Source organism: Marmota marmota, unplaced genomic scaffold, assembly GCF_001458135.2.
Source record: "Marmota marmota marmota unplaced genomic scaffold, marMar, whole genome shotgun sequence".
Lineage (NCBI taxonomy): Eukaryota > Metazoa > Chordata > Mammalia > Rodentia > Sciuridae > Marmota > Marmota marmota.
The window spans coordinates 22,409,080-22,431,470 of NW_026000221.1; the positions used below are offsets into that span (position 1 = coordinate 22,409,080).

Below are 22,391 nucleotides of genomic sequence, written 5' to 3' on the forward strand. Positions count from 1 at the left end.
CCCCCACCCCCCACTCTAGAGGGTGCTCCCAATCTCAGCTGAAGCTGCTTCTGAGCTCCCTTCTCAGCTCCTACTCTCCTCTCACCCCGGCCTCTGCAGTGAGGTCACATGCACCCGTGGTGTGCACCCTCACCCTCAGGAGGACCATTCTCTGCCCCCTCACCAACTTCCTTCCTGTCTGGAGGTGCCCTGGGCCCGTGGCCTCTTGCCAGGACATCTCACTGACCTCCTCAGGGACCCTGCCTAACACAGAGACAGGTTTACACGCCTGCTCTTTGGTCTTCTTCCCCTTCCACTGCCCCATAATCTGATCAGCTCCCAGGTCCTCCTTCAATATTCATATACATCCCCATATTTCTTTATAAAATTTTTTCTAAGTCTAAAAACTGGGATCTATCTTCAGTGCAGAAATGTGAGCATGCACCAAGAAGAAAGAAACCTGTAATTCCTGTATCCCAATGCATAAGCTTCCATGGAAGGACAGCTTGGGGCATTGATAATCATTAACCACACGCCAAAGGAAGCAAGCTTGAGGTTGCTCTTAATCACACGAAGCGTGGACCTGGTTACGTATCCACGAGTTTCCAGTGGTTTGGGCTATTCCTCTTGATATTCATTATTTTAGTTTAGTTTAGTTTATGCCTGGTGACCTCAGGGTCTTATGACCATGTGGGACAAATAAGGCTGGGCACCCAAGAAATTTTCAAGAAACAGGTTTATCGGCTGCAGGGTCCAGGGGGGCTAGCACCTAAAATATTCTCCTCTGGAAGAAGAATCTGGAAATTCTTTGAACTTAATACCCAGTGGGAGGAGGGATTTGAAGGTTTACATGACAAGTGCTCTCTGTTTCATTTTTTTAGACTAGTCAGATCTCAATGCCCTTTGCAGAAGTTTTTGCTCATATACTGTGTAAAAAGCTTTCTGACAAGAAGAGGAACTTACATGTTACAAACATGGTGGGGGGTTTTGCTTCATTATGGTAAGGGTCTTCTGGGTAGAGGTTTCTGGTCAGTTTCAATGACTTTTAATTAGGTTGGACAGTTTCCTCATCTCTATTTTACATAAAAGGAATCTAAGATCCAGAGGGTTTAGGTCACTTATTCAGTGTCACATGCCTAGAATGTGGCCAACCCCACCTGGAACCCAGGTCTGGCCTTTCCCCTCTAATGTCCTCATTTGCTCCCCATGTCCAGCAGGACACCCGTCCTCGCCCCCCGTGGTGGACACGGTGCACGGCAAAGTCCTGGGGCGGTACGTCAGCCTGGAAGGATCTGCGCAGCCCGTGGCCGTCTTCCTGGGCATCCCCTTTGCCAAGCCCCCTCTTGGGCCCCTGAGGTTTGCTCCACCACAGCCGGCAGAGCCCTGGAGATCTGTGAAGAACACCACCTCCTACCCTCCTATGTAAGTGGTGGCCTGTCCCAGGGGGGTTTGTCCCTCGGTGCTGCAGGAGGGGTGGAGGCCATCCTGGGCTTGGCTCTGCTTTCTTCTGGAACCTTCTAGAACACTGCAGAGTCCTGAGGCCTTCTGGACCTCTCAGGGGTGTCTAGAGCCCTTTGTTCAGCACCTAGTTCTTGGGCACCTATTGAATGTCGGGCATGTTGTGGGTTCCTAGAATCCATTAGTGAACAAAACAAAGATCTCTGCCTTCCTGGGGCTTCTTCCATCAGGGATGAGAGACATCATGAACAACATGAAAGATGATAAATGAATTATGTGATCTATTAGAATGCGATTAGTGCCCTGAGGGAAAATTAGTTGAGCCAGTGATGGAGGTAAGGAGTAGATATCTTATTTCTTCTGTGTGTGTGTATGTGTGTGTGTGTGTGTGTGTGTGTTCACGTGCACCTTGGTGTGATTCAGGAGTGTGATAGAGAAGTGAGGGGTGCCCTGGAAGGTTGACTTCACCTTATCTCAACTCCCAGGTGTGTCTACATACCTAGTCCCGGGCACAGCAAAGGTGGTGCCCAGTCCCCTGGCAACCTGGGCACAGAAGCCCCAGTTTCCAGTCAGCCTCCTGGCCACCCCCAGAGCACTTCCCACACCTACGTATGTCATTTCATGATTCATCTCCTCGGCAAGGTACTTCTGATGTCCGGGATCCCACTTCTGGCTGCATTCTTTCCTTTCTTTAAGAAATGGCATTCACTGTTTTTACCTCCTGATAAGCAGAAAAATTAGGAAATGCTGAGAAGCAAATTTAACAGAAGAACTAAAATCACATGCAATTCTACTGGGAACTGCCATTAACACTGGAAGTCACATTTCCAGACTTTGACCTGCTGTCCTCTGCTCCCTTGGGAATGGACAGACAGCAGACAGAGTTTGGGTGAGCACCTTGCCCATTGATCCCCGTGTCATCTTTATTCCATTTCATATCCCAGTCCGAGACTTAATTGTCACATGGAATGAGGTATTAAAAAGTAATTGATGGTCATGCATGGCTTGGGAGGCTGAGGCAGGAGGGCTGCAAGTTCAAAGCCAGCCTCAGCGAATTAGCAAGACCTTGTCTCAAAATAAAAATTTAAAAAGCACTGGGGATGTAACTCAGTGATTAAGTATCCTGGGTTCAATCCCTGGTACAAAAAAAAAAGTCATTTATGGACTTCATCTCTTATTTGGGTTCATTAAGATAGTTTTTATATTCTCGGCATCATAAATGACTATGGTTAACAGGCTTTAGCTGGATCATTACACACATTCATGGTTCCTGGAGATGAATAATCTAAGAAAAATTCCCCAGAATGGAAATTTGGAAGTGAGCTTTGCTGGGTCCACTTCTGTTAGTGGACATCTGTGTCCTCCCGCAACCTGATATTCTCAGGGATCTCTTCTGCATACCAGGGTCTTCTGGTCTTTTGAGATTGGGAAATATTGTTTATAATATACTTGGAAATATGAGCACTATATAGCATGGACGTTCCTGGTTATGTGACCTTTGAAAACGGTCTCTACCCTCTTTGGGCCTTGGTTTTTTGACCTTCAAAATGGAGATAATCATAGAACTTATGCCTGGAAGATCTCGGGCTTGAAGGAGTCAGTACAGGAGAATTTAAATCAGTGCCTGGCAACTGGGAGAACTCAGCAAATTTGACCACTTCCTCTCTGTATTGGGTTTGGGAGACCTCTGACCGGGGTAGCCAATGGGATAGCTAGCTGATGGAATCTTAGAATGTCGGGGCTGCAGGACCCTTAGGAAAGACTCCCCTCACTGAGACCAGCGAGATTAAAGCCCAGAGCAGGAAGGAATTCACCCAAGGTCACATCAGTGGCAGGGCTAGAATGCAGTTCTTCTGGGGTGGTCTCGTATTGGTGACACCCCACCTGCTGCGGGCTGAGCATCTGTCATTGAGGGTCTGGTGGGAGGAAGTCTCCCACAGACGAGACATACCTACCAGGTGGACAGGTATGCCGCAGCCCACGACACAAAGCCCCGCAGGGAACAGGGCCCAGTCCTGGAAATGTCATCTCTTGTCAGTGGATGGGCATCCTCCCTTCCTTGGCCTAGGGCATCCCTAAGTATCCAGAAAGGGAAGACGTTCCAAGTCCTTCTCACTCTACAGGACGGGGCCTCCCAGCAGGACCCTCAGAGAGCCTCCCACCCATGCTGGCATCTCGAGTCTCACCATGAAATCTCCACTGAGAGCCTTATCACACCCAGTGTCAGGTCTGGCCCCAGGTGACACCCTGAGCTTCCATCAGGTGGACCTTCAAAGCTCTTCTTTCCCTTCCCAGGTGCTCCCAAGATGTCGAGATGGGGCAGGTCCTCTCAGAGCTCTTTACCAACAGGAAGGAGAACATTCCCCTCCAGTTCTCTGAAGACTGCCTCTACCTGAACATTTACACTCCCGCAGACCTGACCAGGAGAAGCAGCCTGCCGGTGAGCGCGGGCCCCACTTGTCAAACCTTGAGCTCCAACGTCAGGGAGCCAGCCGTGCAGAGGAAGGGGCAGAAGGCCGCTGGAGCAGGGGCACTAAGACCAGGATGACTCGGGGCCCAGGGGTCCCTTTTTCCACAGGAAATATGTGTTTCTCTTCTCTCAGTTTCCACTAGTGACCTCACGCATCTGGGGGAGATTGCTGTACATCAGGAATGCACATCTTAATATTTTTCAAGTTCTTTCACATAAAAGAGGGACAAAAAAGATTACTCTTAGTTACTAAATTAAGGCTTTGATTCTCAGAGAAGCTAAGACATAATTTCAAATAAAGAAGAGCTGAAAAAAAATTAGAGAAAATTCGCCCTTCCTTTATAGGTTGAGAAACCGAGATGGAGAAAGGGACAGGACGGGAGCTCAGGTCTTCTCATCTGTCACCCAACATCCCTGAGCACAGACTAGGAAGTGGAGCACGTGTGTCACTTTTCTTCAGCACACCACCTGTGACCCCTTCCACGGTCCCCTGGAAGCCCCACGTCCTTTCCCTTTCCTTGCCTTTGGCCAAATATCTGGGATGCTCCTGGAGCCCCTCTCCCTGCCTGACTGCCCTGGGCGCAGGCTGAGGCCCACAGCATTTCCCCATCAAAGGGAAGAGCAGAGGTGGGGCGGGCTGCCAGGCGCAGGGAGAAGAGCACCTGAGGGGAAAAGAGGCCACACCTGGGGTGGCAGAGGGAGGCATGTCAGCACCCCGCCAGGAACACCTGGAAGGCCACCCAGGGGGTGGGAAGGGGTGTAAGCTTGGGCTGCAAGGTGGTCCAGTCCCAACACCCTGTGCTTTGTACGTATGATGAAGTGAGGACGAGTTCCCTCCTTCATCTGCTCATCCTGCTGTTGTGTGCTCGGCGACCCATCTGCCCAGCTGACCTCTAGGCTTAGGGGGAGCAGGGACATGGCGCCTTCCCCCGCAGCCCCTGCCCTCCAGGTCTTGCCATCTGCGTCACACACGTCCTGGCCTCTCCAGCCTGTCTGTGCTGACCTGTCCTTGAGCTCACCTTCACTCAGGTGACCCCAACTCAGCCCCCCACCCCCGTGGACAGCAGGAATCAGAGGTGCAGGAGAAACAGGGCTCTGGGAGCCTGGAGGCAGGAGACCCCCAGCTGTGGACACAGGGTCTAGATCTCCAGGGTCTGGGTTTGGATCCTGGGTCTGCCTTGGCCTGGCTGAGAGTCTTGGGCAAGTCCTCAACCTCCTCAGCCTCTGCTTCCTCTTGTGGGAAGAATCCCGTGTGAGTGTCTAATGATGGCGGTCGGGCTTCATCTCAGGGCTGGCTGAGTGCACAGAGCGAGCCTCCTGGAACACAGGTCAGAGCTGCAGCGGGACCTTCCTCCTGCCCTAAGGGCTGGCTCACTGTGCTGTCCAGTGGGCTGCAGGGAGTCGGGCAGCTCAGCACGTGGGCCCTGTTACCAGACAGCCTGGGTCCAATCTTACTTCTGTCACTTATTAAATTAATTGCAAGTTCTTGGGTTCGTGGATGCTCTATTTTCCTGTGAAATGACTACGTTGCTTTTAATGCTTAAAAGAGTTCTCAGTACATAGTTTCTGTTGAGTTCTTGGTTTTTATTAGCGATATTATTACAAATTATTTCATCCACTCCCATTTCTTCCCTACTACGTGAGCTTTCTCAAACAAGAGCCATGACTTTTGAATTGTGATATCCACTCTCATGCTCAATTGTCCTCCTAGTCCCTGGAACGAAGTGGGCTTCCAGATGATGTTGGTTCAATGATTGAAGACTTCCTGGAGGAGTGGGTCATGAGCTAGGCTTAGGAGGGCAGGTAGCATCTGGACATTCAGAGCAGGCTGAGGAGGCTGTTAGGTAGTGGCATCAAAGGGCCACGTGTGACTCTTGAGACTGTCATTCCTGCTCAGGGAAGTTGTCCTCATGGGAGTTAGCGTTGAAGTACAAGAGCTGCCCCTCGCTTATCTCCAGCTGGTTGAATGTTCCAGGAGTGAGGACCGTAGGAATGTTGGAAAGAACACAGTGTCCTTGGCCTTTGCTGTTCCCGTGATGATGTTCTCAGATTTAAAGGCCCTAGGAGGATGAGGCAGGTGCCCTGAGTGGCACCCAGCTGGGAGAATGGAGAAGAGATGCTGTCTTTTACAATCATACTGAGCACTGGGGAGACTTCTGCTAATGGCCACCTTGATTCACAGCCAAGATATCCACAATGAAACCAGACATCCTTCTCTATCCTGCTGTCTATGATTAGTGTGGCTGCATCTGTTTTACCCAGGTGATGGTGTGGATCCATGGAGGTGGCCTGGTGGTGGGCGGGGCATCCACCTATGATGGACTGGCCCTCGCTGCCCATGAGAACGTGGTGGTGGTGACCATTCAGTACCGCCTGGGCATCTGGGGGTTCTTCAGGTAAGGCGTTGGACTCTCCTCCCTGCACATGAGCCCCCCTGCATTGGCCTGTTTCCAATGGATATGACCAAGTGCCCAAGGCTGGATAAATAGAAAGAAAAAGTCATAAATCAAATTATAAAGAAATTTATTTCGCTCAGTCCCAGATGGGGTGGCTCCATCAGTTGGGCCTCTGGAAAGTGTCCTTTAGCTGAAGTACAATGCTACTCTTTGCTTATTTCCAGCTGGTTGAATGGTCCAGGTCTGCGGGTGATGTCAGTACTGGGGAGAGCTCAACATCCTTGGCCTTGGCTAGAACTAACCAGCGTTCCATGAGCTCTACATTAATCCCTTAAGGGCTGAACCCCAATGACCTAATTGCCTTCTGCTAGACCTGACATCTTACAGGTTCTATCCCCTCTTAATACCTCCACGTCATGGACCAACACCACAGCACATGAGCCCTTGGGAGACAAACTACATTAAACCATTGCAGTCACCAAAGCAAAGACACTTGAAGGATAGCTTTGCTTGATACAGCAATCATGGTTGGTAGTTATTTTCTTTCAGGACTCAGAATACCTTATTCTAAGTCCTCCTGGCTTTTAGAGTCTGTTCTTTTTGGCTTACCCCTAAATGTGAACTGACATTTTTCTCTGGAAGCATTTAATATCCTTTGTTCTCTGTGTTCAGTGTTTTAATTATAATGTGTCACAGGGAGGGTTTTTTTTTATCTTGTTTATTTGGGGTTTTGAATACTTCCTATATTTACATATCTATTTCTTTCCCAAAGTTTGGAAAATTTTCTGATTATATTTCACTGAAAAGTTTATCCAACCAGGTACGGTCACACACACCTGTAATCCCAGTGCTTGGGAGGCTAAGGCAGGAGGATCACAAGTTCAAAGCCAGCTTTAGTAATTTATTGAGGCCCTAAGCAACTTAATGAGATCCTATCTCAAAAGAAAACATAAAAATAAGTTAAAACAAAACAATAACAACAAAAAAGGCTGGGAATGTTGCTCAGCGGTTAAGCACCCCTATGTTCAATCCCTGGTAACAACAACAAAACAAATTATCCATACCTCTACCTTGTATCTCAGAGCCCTCTTCCATCCCAGGGATTCTTGTGTTGGTCTCTGAGTGTAGTCACAGGTTTCTTGAATATTCTAAGCATAGTCTGTTTTTATGTGATTTATTGAGTCTTTCATTCCCAAGACTTCTGATTGTTTTTTTCTCAGAATCTTCATCTTTTCATTGAAATGATCTTTCACCTCCTGTAATTTCTCAGTTAGTTCATTCCTTAGATCTTTTAGTTTGTTGCTCATTTTAACTGTCAACTTCTTTGATTCTTCGACCAGGATTTCAGCCGCTTTGATATTTGTGGATTCAGTTGTTGGGGCGTGATCGCCATTTGAAGGTGTTGTGTTCCCTTGTTTTCTGTACTTTTTATATTGAGATTTTCCTATCTGGTGGAAGGGGTTTCTCCCACTGTTGTGGGAGTACTCTTTAGTAGGCTTCTTTCATTTTACTATGTGTCCCAAGCCAGGAGAATATCTCCTTGAAAAAGACCCACTCAGTGTATCACAGTGTTTTGATGAATTGCTTACAGCATTTTGAGGGGGAACGAGAGTCACTTGTAACTGAAAATACATTTACTGGCTTTCAGAGTGTTGAGTATTCTAATTATGATCTTCCAGCACCCATAGGACAACAGGGTGACAGATAATGCAGCAGAGTAAACCAGACCTTCAGAGATAGGAGGGGGAGTTTAGAGAGGGATTGCAAAAATGGCGGGCTCCAGAGGCAAAGGTCTTCTGCCTCTTCTTTTACCCATTTTTATTCTTCCTCAAATCACTTTCATTGACTGACATTCTCTTCCCATCTGTTTGCTTGTGATCTGTGGAGTGATCTGAGTGCAGTCAGATTTTGCCTATTTTGTTCCCACATATGCTCTAGCTCCTAGACCAGTGTTGGACACATAGTAGCTGCTAAGGAATCCTTTCTGGAAGAATGAACGCAGACCCCACATGGAACAGTGCTGCAGGAATGAGTGGCAGGAGAAGATTCCTGTGTCAGGGATGCAGAGTCTAACTTTATTCTGGAAGGTTGAGTGAGGGCCCCCAGCCCATCACTGGACCTGAGAACCCTACCATGACATCTGGGTCCCCACCCCACCCTGTTCTCTTCCAGCACTGGGGATGAGCACTGCCTGGGGAACTGGGGCCACCTGGACCAGGTGGCTGCTCTGCGCTGGGTCCAGGACAACATTGCCAACTTTGGAGGGAACCCGGGCTCTGTGACCATCTTTGGAGAGTCAGCAGGAGGACAAAGCGTGTCTATTCTTGTAAGTGCTCTTGACACCTGCCCCACCCCCAGGCTTGATGAGGCTGATGATGGAACCTCTTGGAGACCAGCCAATTCAGCCACAGGCACATTTACCTGGGAGACGAGGATCCAGGGATGACTCTGCTCACTGAGCAGTATTAGATGGTGAAGGGTCAAGGCATAAACTCTCCGTGGTCTCCAGGGCTCGACTTCATGTTCTGGGGTTATAGCTTCTCCAGTTGCCTGTAACAATGGTTTTGTTCCTACCCCTATGATATTCCCTTTTTCCTACCTTATCATTTTAACTTTGAAGTTACCCCACTTTCTTGGTCAGTATGGGTGAGTACAAGTGACAATGAGAACAGGCAAGGACGTGATTTGGATAAGAGGTTATTGTTTGGCTCCAAGGCAGATCACTGCTTTGAGGGAATGTGATCATCAATGTGATCAGCAGGGGCCTCCCTGAGGTGATCGTGCCTAGAGAGAAGGATGCTTTCCCTGGGACCACGGGACAAGTCGGGCTGGGGAGGTGGACGGAGAGCAGGGAGGGAAAGTGGAATGGGGGACAGGTGGCACATGGGACGTGAATCACAGACACATCCTGGGGCATGAGATGTCTTACTGGTGTGAGGAACAGGGCTGGGAGATGCTGAGGGAAGTTCTAGAAGGTGCTGGGGACCCGAATAATCCCGACGATGACCTCAGAGTTGAGCAGGGGGTCAGCCTAATTGCTGTATTCTTGAAGCATGTGTCGTCGGTTTCATCGTTGACTACTCAGAGGAAAATGCTCATATTTTTAAAGTAAAGAAAGAGGCACTGGGTTAGATCTTCAGCACCACATAAAAATAAATAAAGATATTGTGTCCAACTACAACTAAAAAAATATTTTAAAAAAGAATAAATGGAAAAATATACAAAAGTCCAAAGAAGAAGAAGTCTTCATAGTGCCCCAGCCCAGAGACAGTGACTGTGAATAGTGGTCATGAACTTCTCTAGTCTTTTTTCCACAGTTTTATCTATCTATTAATCATCCACTCCACGCCACCGCACTTCTCTGTCATCTATGTATGTGTTGGGTAAATTTTTACAAAAAAAAAAAAAAAAACCCCATCTTTCTGTTATATTGTAGTATAACATTAGAGTTTTATTAAATGTTAAACCTCCTTACATAACATTATCTTTAATAATTGTCCAGTATTCCATGGTAAGAATGAAAAAATATTCATCAAATCCCATATCAGGACTTAAGTTGTTTCAAAGATTTACTATTATAAGCAGCATGGACTTTTTTAGAATTTTTTCTGGCCCCCTGTTATCACATTTCTCAGAATAAATTCTGAGTAATGGATATTCCAAAACGTAATTTGTGACTTCGATGGGGGAGAATTTGTAGCCAGGACAGGCCAGGACAGGGAAGGAGGTCTCCTGTCCACTGACCCCAAACTCTTCACGTGAATGGCCAGAGCACAGGAGCAGGTTGAGAGGACCTGAAAGCAGGAGTGGCTGACCCCTCCCCATGAGCATAGACTCTCCTCCTCCCCACGTCCCTGCAGGTGTTATCTCCCCTGGCCAAGAACCTCTTCCACAGGGCCATTTCTGAGAGTGGAGTTGTCCTCACTGCTGCTTTGGTCAAGAAGAACATCAAGCCCGTGGCTAAGGTAGGTCTTGACCTGAACAACTCCCGTAGTATTTCCTCTGCTCTGCCGTCTTTGGGGCACTTTCTTCTTGTGGGATTCAGAAGAGGTGCTCCAGGATCACTGAAGGGAGGAGGGCTGGGCAGAAAGGTCTCCTTGGGGCTCCCACTTAACCTGTGTTCCAAGCTTTCTGAAGTGTGCGGTGCGCATGATCTTATCCAGTTCTCCTTCCCTCTGCACAGGTTCTAGTGTGGGGGAGATATGGTGCACCTCTCAGTACCTCACTGATTCTTCCTCTAAGAAGAGGGTAATCATTATCCTCATCACGTGGGGCAACCAAGGCACATCTTGATTGAGTGGCTTGCTGCAGACCAAATAGCGAGTCAGGGGAGGAGAAGGATTTGGAAGCTCTTAACCCTGACTCCAAAGAGCCTCTCTTGAATTCAACTTTGAGAACACCGTACCCAGATTACTTATTATGTATTTATGATGCTGGGGAGGAACACTGCATCATTTTAATGGAGACAAGCTAGTTCATGCCACAATTCCAGTTAGTAAGAGAGGCCACACACCCTGTGCAACCCAGAACCCGCACCTGGTGGTCTAACGTGTCTTCTGCTGCCCGCCTACTGCCCTCAGAAGTTGGCCACGAGATACAACACTTCTTCCCATATTAATAGAGAGAAGGGTCATTTCTCTTAAACTATGCTAATTGCCTGTGATCTGTGTAGCAAATTGCTATTGCTGCTGGGTGTAAAACCACCACGTCGGCAGTCATGGTTCACTGCATGCGCCAGAAGACCGAGGAGGAGCTCTTGGAGATGACAGTAAAAATGGTATGTGCCTCATTTCAGTAGCCCCAGCCTATGCACTTGATCCCAGGTTTCATGGATTCGGCCCTCCTGAATCAAACTATCCCATGTAACTGCCATCCTGAATGATTTGGGGGCTGGGATATTAAGTGCAAAGTTTTTAGGAAAGTGTCACAATTTATCTTGGTTGTTTAGAAGCTCTCTAAGTTATGATGTTAATAGCCACGTTCTCTAGATTTTTCTGAGACTATGACTCAATTAAAATTTTAAGATAGGCATTTATGTATCTTCTCATTTATCTTCCATCTATTCATCCATCCAATTCATTCACATCCTTTTATCAGTCTAGCTGTCAATCCATCTATAATTTTTCATTCATCTATTTTCAATCTGTCCATCATTCATGAGTTGTTCACCCATCATATATCTATGCTTTGTCACCCAGTCCTCCAAAATCAATGATCCACTCATTACTATTAGTAATCATCTCTTTATTCACATATTCATGCAGTTTTATCCATAGTAACTAGTAATGGCCAACTCCACCCATCTGTCCATCCATCCATCTATCCATCCACGTGTCTATCCATTCTAAGAATATGGAACGGTGGTGTCATGGCAGAAAATCCAGACATAAATTGAACAAAGTATCTTCTCACGAAGGGCTCTCCAAGGAGAAACAGCCACATACATGTATGGTGAGTTAATTGTGGTAGGAGAACAGAGAAGGGACACATTCATTATAGTCATCAGGGATGCTTTTCTGGGAGGGTGACATTACATAATTGATGGATGGTCACGGCAGTTTCTCATCATAGGGAAGTTTAGCCAGAAAAACAACAAAAGCAGCCTGCGGGACCCATGGGAACAACTCCCTCAGTGAGGAAAGTTTAATGTGGGCTCAAGTGACTGCTGGCCTCTCTCTCTTGACCTTGAACACTAGAAGCCATTTGGAGCCCACAGGGCAGGCCACCCACACTGTGTTCTGCTTATGATTCCGTGGGTTGAGTCCAGTGTGGCCTTGGGGCTTGGGTCCTGGTTCATCATGATCAAATAAGATGATCAAGGTGTTCCAAGAATAAAGACACAGCTGTCTTATAATACCCAGAAAGAGACAAATACTCAGTCAATCTCTGTGTGGCACAAGAGGACCCCGTTTATATGACCAAAGTACCTAAGATTCCAGGACTTCCCATTGAGATTTTCTGAGTTTTTGTGGAAGTATTCCCACGATTATGGACTGTCCTTGGTGCATACACATGTGCACAGTCACACACACCCACCCACACACACACACATGTGCACACACACACATGCACACACCCACACCATACTCTTGGCTGGTGGAGCTACAATTCATGATGGAAGGATTCCTAGGAGTCCTTTCCTACGTAAGGTCAGACCTGCTACCCGACGTGTACCAAGCAGTCACTGTAACCTTGGTGAACACGTGGCAAAGCAAAGTGTGGGGGTGGAATGTGTTTTGGTGAGTTTGGGTGTTTTTCTAATGGGAGATGTGAAAATTCATTTCAAGGTTCTTTGAACAGTAAAAACACTGTATTGTCACAGAATCCCCAGGTAAGTGAAAAGTTCATGGGCAGATGGTGTAGGGCGTGGCTGGGGCCAGGGGCCCTGAAGAATCAACCTGAGTCTACCCCTCAGCTTCCAATCTAGTGGCTTCTTCCTGAAGATTTGTCCCCTGGGGAAAACAAAGACAACCGCAGTCTAGACTTGCATGCTCTCTGCTCAGAAACCATCTGTTCCAATCATTTGCCAAAGGTGGGTGACATTAGCTATGCAGTGATAGACTTGGGTCTGTTCTGTTGGACTGACACTGGCTTTCACCCATCCTTGCAATAGTAGCTGTATGCAGGGACATGGAACATTCTAGGTCACACATGATTTCCTGAACCCATGAGGTGGGAGCAGGGAAGGGGGGGAGAGAGGAGGAAGTGTCTTTCTCACATCGTCCATCCCACCTCCTGCTCCATCTCCTGGGAGATGCCACAGCCCATCACCCCAGGCACCATGATGTCCCTTTCCCCAGAGGAAATGTGGGGGTGGTTACCAGAGGGAGTAAGTGGGAGAGGAGGGCAGCACTGACAGCAGGGTCCTCCCCAGGGCTCCAGGGCCCTGACTCTGGGGCCCAGGTCTCTCCTGCCCAGGCTGCTGCCTGCCCCTCCCCCATCCTACAACTCTACCCTCTGCTCCTGCCCAGGGGAGCCCTGTTCCTCTGGGTCCAGCCAAGGAGGCACCAGGTGGGAGAGCCTGATAGCTACGGGGCACCGGTCAAAGGATCCGTTTCTATGCAAGAAGGCTTATCACCCACATCCCCTGTCTTTATCTTCATAGAAACGTCCTGGTCTTATTCTCCAAGGAGATCCTGGAGAAGTAAGGGCTTTCAGCTTCTTGATTACAGGTTTTGAGTCTTAAGGTCTTTAAGCTCCAATTCACGATGAATGGAAGAATTCTCCTTTGTGGAATCACAGTCCCTCCTTGTGTGTGTATTGCTGAGGCCCAGAGAGGGGAGGTCATTTGCCAGGGTGACACAGCCAGGTGGACCAGAGGCAGGACTGAAACCCACTCCCCTGACTCCCAGTCCAGTGCTCCCAGTCAGCTCCTCTGTGTCCCCTGGGCCAAGCTTTCCCCTTTGTGTTTACATCTCCTGCTTAAAACCTGTCCTTGCTTACAAGGCCGATCACCTTGTCTCCAGTGAGTCAGCTCCCTTACGTGTCCCGGGTGGCCCACTATGTGCCCAGTGTCGTTCGGGAAGCATGCTCCACCACACAACTGTACCTTGTCCTTGCTGGGAGGCATTCCTCCAAGCCCAGGGCTCTGGGACCTTCCTAGGACTAGCCCTGATCCCCTCTGCCCTGGGCTCATACCATTGCCCCTGTCACAGCATTCACTCTGAAGGCCACTGCCGAGGCCAGCGCCTGCTCAAGGTCCCTGCGAGTGTCTTCTTTCCCGTGAGCTGCTCCTCTTACTGGCTTCCCAGGTCTTGGAACTGCAGGACCTTCCTGCCTTCTGGATTCTGCTCTGTGCTGTCAGCCTTTCGGAGTAGGACTTGGCCCTGGGTTTGATATTTTTCCCTCTCAAAAACGGAATCCAGTCTCAGCTTAGGCCCCTCGAGGGATGAGCTCAGTATACCCTCAAGGCTAGTGATTTCCCTATATGAGCACAAGCTTAAACCAGGTGACAGCTGGACAGATAGATAGACAGACAGACAGACAGACAGATGCAGTAGACCCTCCCTAATCACAGATTCTGTATTCCTGAGTCCATTTACTAGCTAACATGTTTGTTACCCTTAAATCAATGCTTGTGACACACTCATGGTCACGTGCCCCAGATGCACAAGTCTGAGTCTCATGAAGCCCACATTCTCCTCTGAGGTCCCATGAACAAATGCTCTTCTTGCTCCATCTCTTGTGCTACCAAGGGTCCTTTGTGCGGTGGCTTGGATGCCACCTTTTCACCTTCTTGCCCTGTGCTGATGGATTCCCTGTTGAAAGCTCTTCTCGAATACAGTCAGGAAGTGCTGTCTGGTATTCCTAAGCACAAAGAGGCCTTCTCCTTGTGGAGAAGACAGAAGTCTCCGAGAGCTTCATTCTGGCTTGAGTTATGCTGGTCTTGGCTGTGAGTTCAGAGGAAGAGGGGGGGTCTGCCTCTGCGTGGTGGAGTCCCCTCTGGAGAGCTGTGGAAAGATGGAGAAACAGCTGAACGTGTGCCTTCGTGAGATGATGAAGTTCTGAAATCCCTAGTGCACTGTTGTGTGGCCGAAGCCAAAGACATTTCCAATATTGTTACCCAGGGTTGGGACAATAATGGGTCCTCCCCAGCTGGCGCTTCATTATGAATAAACAACACACATAACAAGTTCTTTATAAGAAATGCTTGTTATGTAACCTGCCTTTAGACAGGATCTCACACAGAAAACAAGAAATACGAAAACATTCCATTAGAGGCTCAGAGAGCCTAACTCTACAATTCCCCCGCGGCCAGGGCTCAGTTTTCACTCATTCAGCATTTGCTGGACCTTCACAGGTAAATAAATATACATGCATATAAGAGTGTCTGCTACAAATTCAAATATATAACACACATGGTATGCATTTTAATTTAGTTGAAGATCAGCCGCCATCATCTTATCTCCGCTACCTCCCCAAACTTCTTTCCTCTGTGTCTCGCAGACTTAGACCTCCTTGTTAGGACCCTGAGATTCTGGGAGCACTGTCCAAGCCACAGGGGTCTTTGTGCTGGCCAAGCCCTCCAACAGGCAGAGAGGGAGCCCTGGGTGTCTCCCGGGGTGGGGTGATGACACAGTGTGCCACTGTTTTCCCTAGGACCAACCATCCCTGCTCACTGTGGTTGACGGAGTGTTGCTGCCCAAGACACCTGAAGAGATTTTGGCTGAAAAGAATTTCAACACTGTCCCCTACATGGTGGGAATCAACAAGCAAGAGTTTGGCTGGATCATTCCGCTGGTGAGGGCATGCAGGCCCCTGAGACAGATGCACCCCCACATAGGCTCACGGGCTTCCCTCCCTCTCGGCTCCCATTTCTCCATCTCCAACTCCTCTGGGTTCCACTGGGACCAGCAGACATTTTCTTGGAGACCTTCTCCAGGATGACCAAACTCTCTCCTGAGTAGAGTGACCCTGGGAACCCCTTTCCCCAAACACCCATTAATTATTTTTCTATTAAAGAATCCTGAAATGTACAGGCAGGGAGGGCCTACCTGGAGAATAACTGTGAAAGTGGGAAAAGCGAGTATTTCTAGAGGGAGGAAGGAGCTGAAAAGTTCAGAGGAATTAGATCCAACACGCAGTGGCTTCCACCTTGGGCCCCACAGATCCCCACACGATCCTCAGGCACTTCATTGGAGAGATTCAGAAAAGTTGTTCCTGTCTTGTAAAAGGGAAGAAGAAAAAAAATAAATAAAATAAAAAGGAAAGAAGATATTATTTTCTCTCAAAGCTGACCACTAGTTAAAGGAACAGGACAAGTTTTCTTCAGTAATACAATAGCAACAGGGAAAAGATCAAGCATGACCTGAACTCCGATCACCGGACAGCAAAAGCTGGAGAGGTCTCAAGGATGGGGTATGCCCCGGGAGGCATTGTGGGTGTGAGGGGTGAATCCATAAGGTCAGACCATGGGAATTCTTGGTCCATGATCAGCTGTGGGAGAAGCAGACTTCATGGGAGGAAGCACAGGAGTTCGTTGAAGTAAGGCCTCCACAGAACTTAGACCTTTATCACAGGCAGACACCACCGGGTCCTGGGGTCATGACCTCAAACCTCTAGAAGCCATGTTGGAGTTGGGTCAAGGAGTGCAGAGGTTGGGTGGGGTTATTTTTCATGCTGAGAGGTCTACACTGCTCATCAGAAGGATTTCAGAGGTTCTGCCAAATGGACAAACCATCACAGTGGAGTTTGGCTTCCTTAGTTATTGAGTATGTGGGGGATGTACCCTCGCTCCCTGAGCCGTTCACTTCAACCCTACCTTGGCCTCAATTTCCTCCCTTCCTAGATGACCATGGTGTCTCTCGGCATGACAAATATGGTTATTTAAGACTTCCTCTTTTTAGTCCCTGAGTTTCTGTATATAACTCCTTTTGTTTCATTGATTTTTTTTTCAAATTCATGAACGACCCCAAAACATAGGGAACATAGGGACCCCAAAAGGACCTTCTCTCTGCCTTTGTGTCCCGGCCGGCTCATTTGGTTCTTCCTGTTGGTTCCTGGTGGTTTTCGGATGTTCAATCCTGTCTTCTCTTTAACAGGTATTGTTGGGCTACCCGCTCTCTGAAGGCAAACTGGACCAGCAGACGGCCACGTCCCTCCTGTGGAAGTCCTTCCCACTTGTCGTAAGAGCCTAGGGAATTAGTTGAGAAACCAAGAAGGGCTGGGGCTCCCCCAAGTCACCGACCAACTCAATAGCAGGAAAAAACCCTGAGACCCCGGTTCCAGCCCCATTTCCCCTCCTTTCCCTCCCCGCCACCCCAGGTAGGATTTGCACAGGGTCCCGGAGTGTCACATCCAGGGAGCCTCTGCATGGCTCTCAGATGGGGGGGGGGTCTCTTTCTTCATGACTTCAGAACCTCTCTAAGGAACTGACTCCAGTGGCCACTGAGAAATATTTAGGAGGGACAGACGACCCTGTCAAAAAGAAAGACCTGTTCCTGGACTTGATGGGAGACGTGCTTTTTGGTGTCCCATCTGTGATTGTGGCCCGTGACCACAGAGGTGAGTCCCAGAGGTTGCATCTGGGAGAGGACCTCACACCCACCAGCTGAGGTGTCCGACTGGCCCTTCTCTCAGCATAGACAGATGTGGAAACTGCCAAGGGCCAGGGCTCCATGTCTGATTCCGTGTAGCCTGGGGAGGGGTCTGGTCCCCGGTTGAAGGCTGTTCCCTGGGATGGTTTATTTTGCGGCATTTTGACCTGCTACAAACGTGGGCAAAGTAGATTTTAGTGACCAGACAAAAGCTTGAGCAAAGAGCTATAGAGGGTGGAGGAGGCCGTCAGGGTGGCCTGCCCAGACCCAGGGGACATGAGTGAGGCACAGACAGCCTCTGCTCCAAGGCTCCTTCCCTGGGTCCTGGGACCAGAAGGCAAGTATTGGAAGATGGGTCTGGGGAAGTTTTTCAAGGTCAAAGCTTGCTCTAAAGTTGTTAACTAGTGCAGGTGGGTAAGGGTAGGATTCAGTACAGGATCAGGAGGGGACAAGGACAGGGCAGCAGGAGGCACACAGACGGGGCAGGGGGCAGTTTCCGAGTCCATGCTGGTTTGTCTTTCTTGCTGTGTGCCGGTGTGGGCCAGCTGGGGGCCTGACTGAGGTCTTTACAGGACCTTCCAACAAGGACCCAAGGCGGGGTGGTTGGAGGGCCTTCTTACGCTCACAGATAGGTGAACTCACCTGGGCGGGAGGTGTTTCGTATTCCAGGTACCTTTAGAAAGCCTCGCAGGCTTTGTGACCAGTCCTCATTAATCTAGCCTCAAGCTGGGAAATCATTATTTGGCCCAGACCTCTCTCCACAACGTGCTAAAAGAGTTTTAAAATTCAGGGCTCTCTAAGCATGTCGAAAACCAGCTGAGCTATTCTCCTGTTTTAGCTGTCGCTGTTGTAGTTACCTGCTAACAACTACAGGTAAGGAGAAAAAGCACAGTGAGTAGAGAAAAATAAGATATTCTGAGAGCTATAACACTCACTCAACTTACAACGGTTACATGAACAAACTGTATTTACGTACGTTTATGGGGATAGGAAGTTATACAAAGTTACTTTGGCCACTTGCTGATTAAACTAAGTTCTCTGGTTCACAAGAGTTCCTTCCTCTCTGAGTGGGTTCTGAGCTCCTGTCTAAACTGGTTGGATGGCAGAGGCAAGGTTAAACCCTCTGAGTTCTGCCTGACTGGGAAGCAGATGTTAATGAGTAGATTCGAGTCACAGACTCCCAAGTGCCACTTCTCAAAGAGCCAAGGTGCAGTCTGCATAGGCTGGGAGGGACGATTCAGTGAATTCCTCCTTGTTCTCCTGTGGTGATGCCATATATTGTCAAATGCTTTGTGGGTAAATGTCTGATGGTGGGAAGTGATGATTATCCTACATCCCAAAGTAGCATAGGATATTATGCCAATTTTATAGACCTAAAAATCATATTTGCTAAAATGTTGAAGAAGCTTTCTCTGAGTGCTGTTTTTTTTTTTCTCTCCTTATTCTGCATTTTTCAACTTTCCTACTGTATGTACCCATGGGGAGATTTCTCCACCAGCCTGTATTGGGGTCTGACCCTTCCCCTCCTAGAGTCTCCCTATGTGAACATTATGACTGATGAAAAATGGTGAGGTCCCCGGTATGGGGGTCCCTGAGTTAGTCCCAGAAGGGCAGGGCTTGATGGGTTGGATGAGCTAGTTGACAGAAAAGGTGGCCTCTTCTTGCGGCTTGAACAGCAGGGTTTGGTGCATAGAGAGCCTGGCAGGAAGGGGGGGGAAGAGAGGTGAGGACAGGCACTCTGACCTCCTGTGCCCCTTCTGTGGTGGGCATCACTGTATCACCCTAATGACCTCACAGTCCCCAGGCCAATCAGGAAGCAGGACATGCAAGGTCACCGGAATATGAATCCAGGAGATTTGTGTTTTCTTGAAACCCGAGAGGCAGATGGATCTGTCTGTGGACACACTTATCTGTAAACATCCTCATTTGCAGACAAGCAGCTTGGATTTGCCCCTCCCTTCTCTGAATGGGAGAGAACCTCAGAAATGCTCAAAATCAGAGGAATAGGAGGCGCCTATCAGGTTGTAGAGATTTTTGAAGAGAAAGAGCTCTAGTGTGATCTCAATGAAACATGTTCCATGTATTTATTTGATTTGTTTAATTCCTTCATTCTGTGCTTCAATAAATATCTGGCTCAAATCCCAATTTCACTTTAAGCAGCTCTGCAGCCCTAAGCTAGTCCCTGGGCTCTCCAGGAACTCTGGCCTGTCCCAGGCTGACACCCAGGGGTTTCCTGCACAGCCAGAGACCTTGAGACCATCCAGCTGCGTGTCTGGTGATGTGACCTGTGCGCACATCCGTGTCTTCTCAGATGCCGGAGCCCCCACCTACATGTATGAGTTTGAGTACAGCCCGAGCTGCTTATCAGACGTGAGACCCAGCACAGTGACAGGAGACCACGGGGATGAGCTCTTCTCGGTATTTGGAGCCCCATTTTTAAAAGGTAACAGCCTTTGCTGGCTGCTAGTTAGGGGGCCTGGGTTCCAGTCTTGCTTTCCTGGCCTTGAGCAAGTGTCCCCTGTTCTCTGACTGTGAATTTCCTGACTCACTGTAACAGGACTGAGCAGCGCTGGGCAGGCCTCTGCTCTCACCTGCAAGAAGGGGGATGTGTACTCGTGATGGTCCTCGAGGCACAGAGTCTCAGAGTCCTGACCTGAGAGTGAGGGTCACCTGCAGAGCCCTGCTTGGGGGCCACTGCTTGCCACTGAGGGATTTTCTACTAACAGCAGAATACAACAATGAGGGGAAGTTAGATTAGGTGCTAACCTTGACCCGAATGTCACATATATCTGTCTATATAATTATAATTCATATATTTTATCTGGAATTTTTAATAACATAATACTTCAAGAAAAGCATTCACAGTATCTTTGATATGTTAACTCAGCAGTTGCAGATGACTTATATGACTCACCTCATGGCTGTTTGTGACATGCCAGGCGACCCCCACTTGGGAGACATCTTAGGATGGTGGCTTGTCTGATATTTTTCAGACTCTCTGAAAATGTGGATGCATGTAGGAGATTAAGAAAAGGCCCAAGAGTCAGCAGTCCCACCAAGTAGAGGGAACCCTGTGTGTGGCCTTAGGACCCTGAGTGGGGAGGGCCAGGGCAGGTGGGCCCAGAAGACAAAGGCAGTCGGCTTATGGATGGACTGCATGCCCAGTGCGGTCCTCGACCAGCTGTTCTCAAGCTGAAAGTGCACACCAAGGGACAGGCTCTTCGTAATAGGCAGACCTGGACCAGTCGGTGTGGAGTCAGGGCCAAGAGTCTGCTGTCCACAAGCTCCCAGCTGCTGCTGCTGCTGCTGCTGGCCCACAGCCCACTTTGAGCAGCAAAGTGTTTTTTCCTTCTTCCCCAACAGGGGGCGCCTCAGAAGAGGAGACCAAGCTCAGCAGGATGGTGATGAGATTCTGGGCCAACTTTGCTCGCCATGGGTGAGGCTGGTGGCAAAGAGGGAGCAGCGTGGGTGGATGGGTGGCACATGGTGGGGCCTACCCATTGTGCAGGGGTCAAAGTGTGAGTGACAACCCCCTACCTGTGACTACAGTCCTCTGAGAACATACAGGGTGCCCCAGGATAGGGACAGCTCCCCGACGCTGCATAGGGATGGGCCTTGTGGAAGAGATAAACCAGGGAATCCTGTCAGTCTCAAGACATGCGGGGCTCACGAGTGGATCTGTGGACTTTCTGTTTGATTGTGTTCCCAGGAACCCCAATGGAGCCGGGCTGCCCCTCTGGCCAGAGTACGAGCAGGAGGAAGGGTACCTGCAGATTGGCGCCACCACGCAGGCAGCCACGCGGCTGAAAGACAAGGAAGTGGCTTTCTGGACTGAGCTCAGGGCCAGGGAGGCCTCAAGGCAACCTCCCCAGAGAGAACATGGGGAACTGTGACAGGAGGCTGAGCCAGAGGACAGGGGTGCGCAGGCCACAGAGGAGTCCTAACGTGGAGGCTGGGGAACCGCGGGGTGGGGTGGCAGAGGCCTGGGTGGGGAAGGTTTGCACTGTGGCCTCAACTTGGAGAATCAATGATTTTCTGGAGACCACATCAGCGTCTGCGTCTTGGGCTGGAGGTGAGTCCATCCTCCCAGGGAGAGAAGGATGAAGAGAGAGGTGGTTCCAGGAAGCTGCCCCTGCAGAGAGATCTGATGAACGAAAGCCTGAAATCTGCCGGAGGAGAGGTCCTCCTGGACCGTGGCTCACATGCCGGTGGAAGGTGTCATCAGAGGTGTGCGGAGAGCATTCAGGACAGTGCCACAAGCCCTGTGTGGGCCAGGATGCGAGTGTAAACTCGCTGGGAACCACAGCCCCAGGGGGAGCTCACACCCACGTAGACTCTGATCCCTGGACATCTCTCGGGTGCTCACGGGAGATATTGGAGGCAGGTGGAAAGGCTGGAGAAAGCCTGTCTCCGGGGGTGCAGGGACAGAGCCCTACTCAGACCCTTTACCACAAAGGAACAAAATCCTACAGCCACTGGGAAAAAGCAGTGAACCTGATCTCCCTCAGGGCCCCGGTGAGCACCTACTGAGACCAAGGAAAAGATCGTTAGCGACTTTTTGTGCTGGAGATGGGCAGCATCATGGAGAAGATCATATCTCCAAGACTGAGGAACACAGGGTCCCCCTTAGACCGAGGCTAGAACAAGACACAAGAGCCACAGGGCACTGGGCCAGCAGACATAAGGTCCCAAGCCCCAGACAGAAGTGCAGAGAGAGGGCAGGTGTCCAGGGCCAGCAAACACCCCAGCCATCGCATAAAAGATGGGACATAACAATTTAAGACCTGACGTTGCAAAAAGGTATCTAAAACCTCATGGGACTATTATATTATTTGAAGATATATATTTTAATATGATTATTCAAACACTGAACATTTCTGAAGAGATCTGTGTAATAATCCAATCGTGGAGATTAAATGGGATCATAAAACCTTTTCAACCTCAAAACAAGCCAACAGGAAAAAAGGAACAGGTGAACCAGTTTCCATCCAAGATGCCTGATTTCCATCCAACCGTTTAATAATTCTATTAAATAAAAATGATTCAAACTCA

The 22,391-nt window shown here is 49.0% G+C and overlaps 1 protein-coding gene across 6 annotated transcripts in view; it reads left to right on the plus strand.

Annotated features, from left to right (window-relative positions):
• Window positions 1-22,391, plus strand: part of LOC107144854 (liver carboxylesterase 1-like) — a 24,584-nt gene extending 2,193 nt beyond the window's left edge. Inside the window, exons 2-16 of one of the 6 annotated variants that reach the window (XM_048792163.1) lie at window positions 1,197-1,401; window positions 3,733-3,877; window positions 6,170-6,303; window positions 8,476-8,629; window positions 10,164-10,268; window positions 10,976-11,080; window positions 12,626-12,634; window positions 12,731-12,835; window positions 13,409-13,447; window positions 15,403-15,543; window positions 16,845-16,928; window positions 17,160-17,307; window positions 19,651-19,782; window positions 20,703-20,775; window positions 21,049-22,391. In XM_048792163.1, the coding sequence (XP_048648120.1) occupies window positions 1,197-1,401; window positions 3,733-3,877; window positions 6,170-6,303; window positions 8,476-8,629; window positions 10,164-10,268; window positions 10,976-11,080; window positions 12,626-12,634; window positions 12,731-12,835; window positions 13,409-13,447; window positions 15,403-15,543; window positions 16,845-16,928; window positions 17,160-17,307; window positions 19,651-19,782; window positions 20,703-20,775; window positions 21,049-21,232 (1,763 nt within the window). In that variant the 3' untranslated portion in view covers window positions 21,233-22,391. Of the gene's footprint in view, window positions 1-1,193; window positions 1,402-3,732; window positions 3,878-6,169; window positions 6,304-8,475; window positions 8,630-10,163; window positions 10,269-10,975; window positions 11,081-12,625; window positions 12,635-12,730; window positions 12,836-13,408; window positions 13,448-15,402; window positions 15,544-16,844; window positions 16,929-17,159; window positions 17,308-19,650; window positions 19,783-20,702; window positions 20,776-21,048 lie in introns of all 6 variants that reach the window. The other 5 variants (XM_048792162.1, XM_015488716.2, XM_015488715.2 and 2 more) reach the window with 5 other exon arrangements.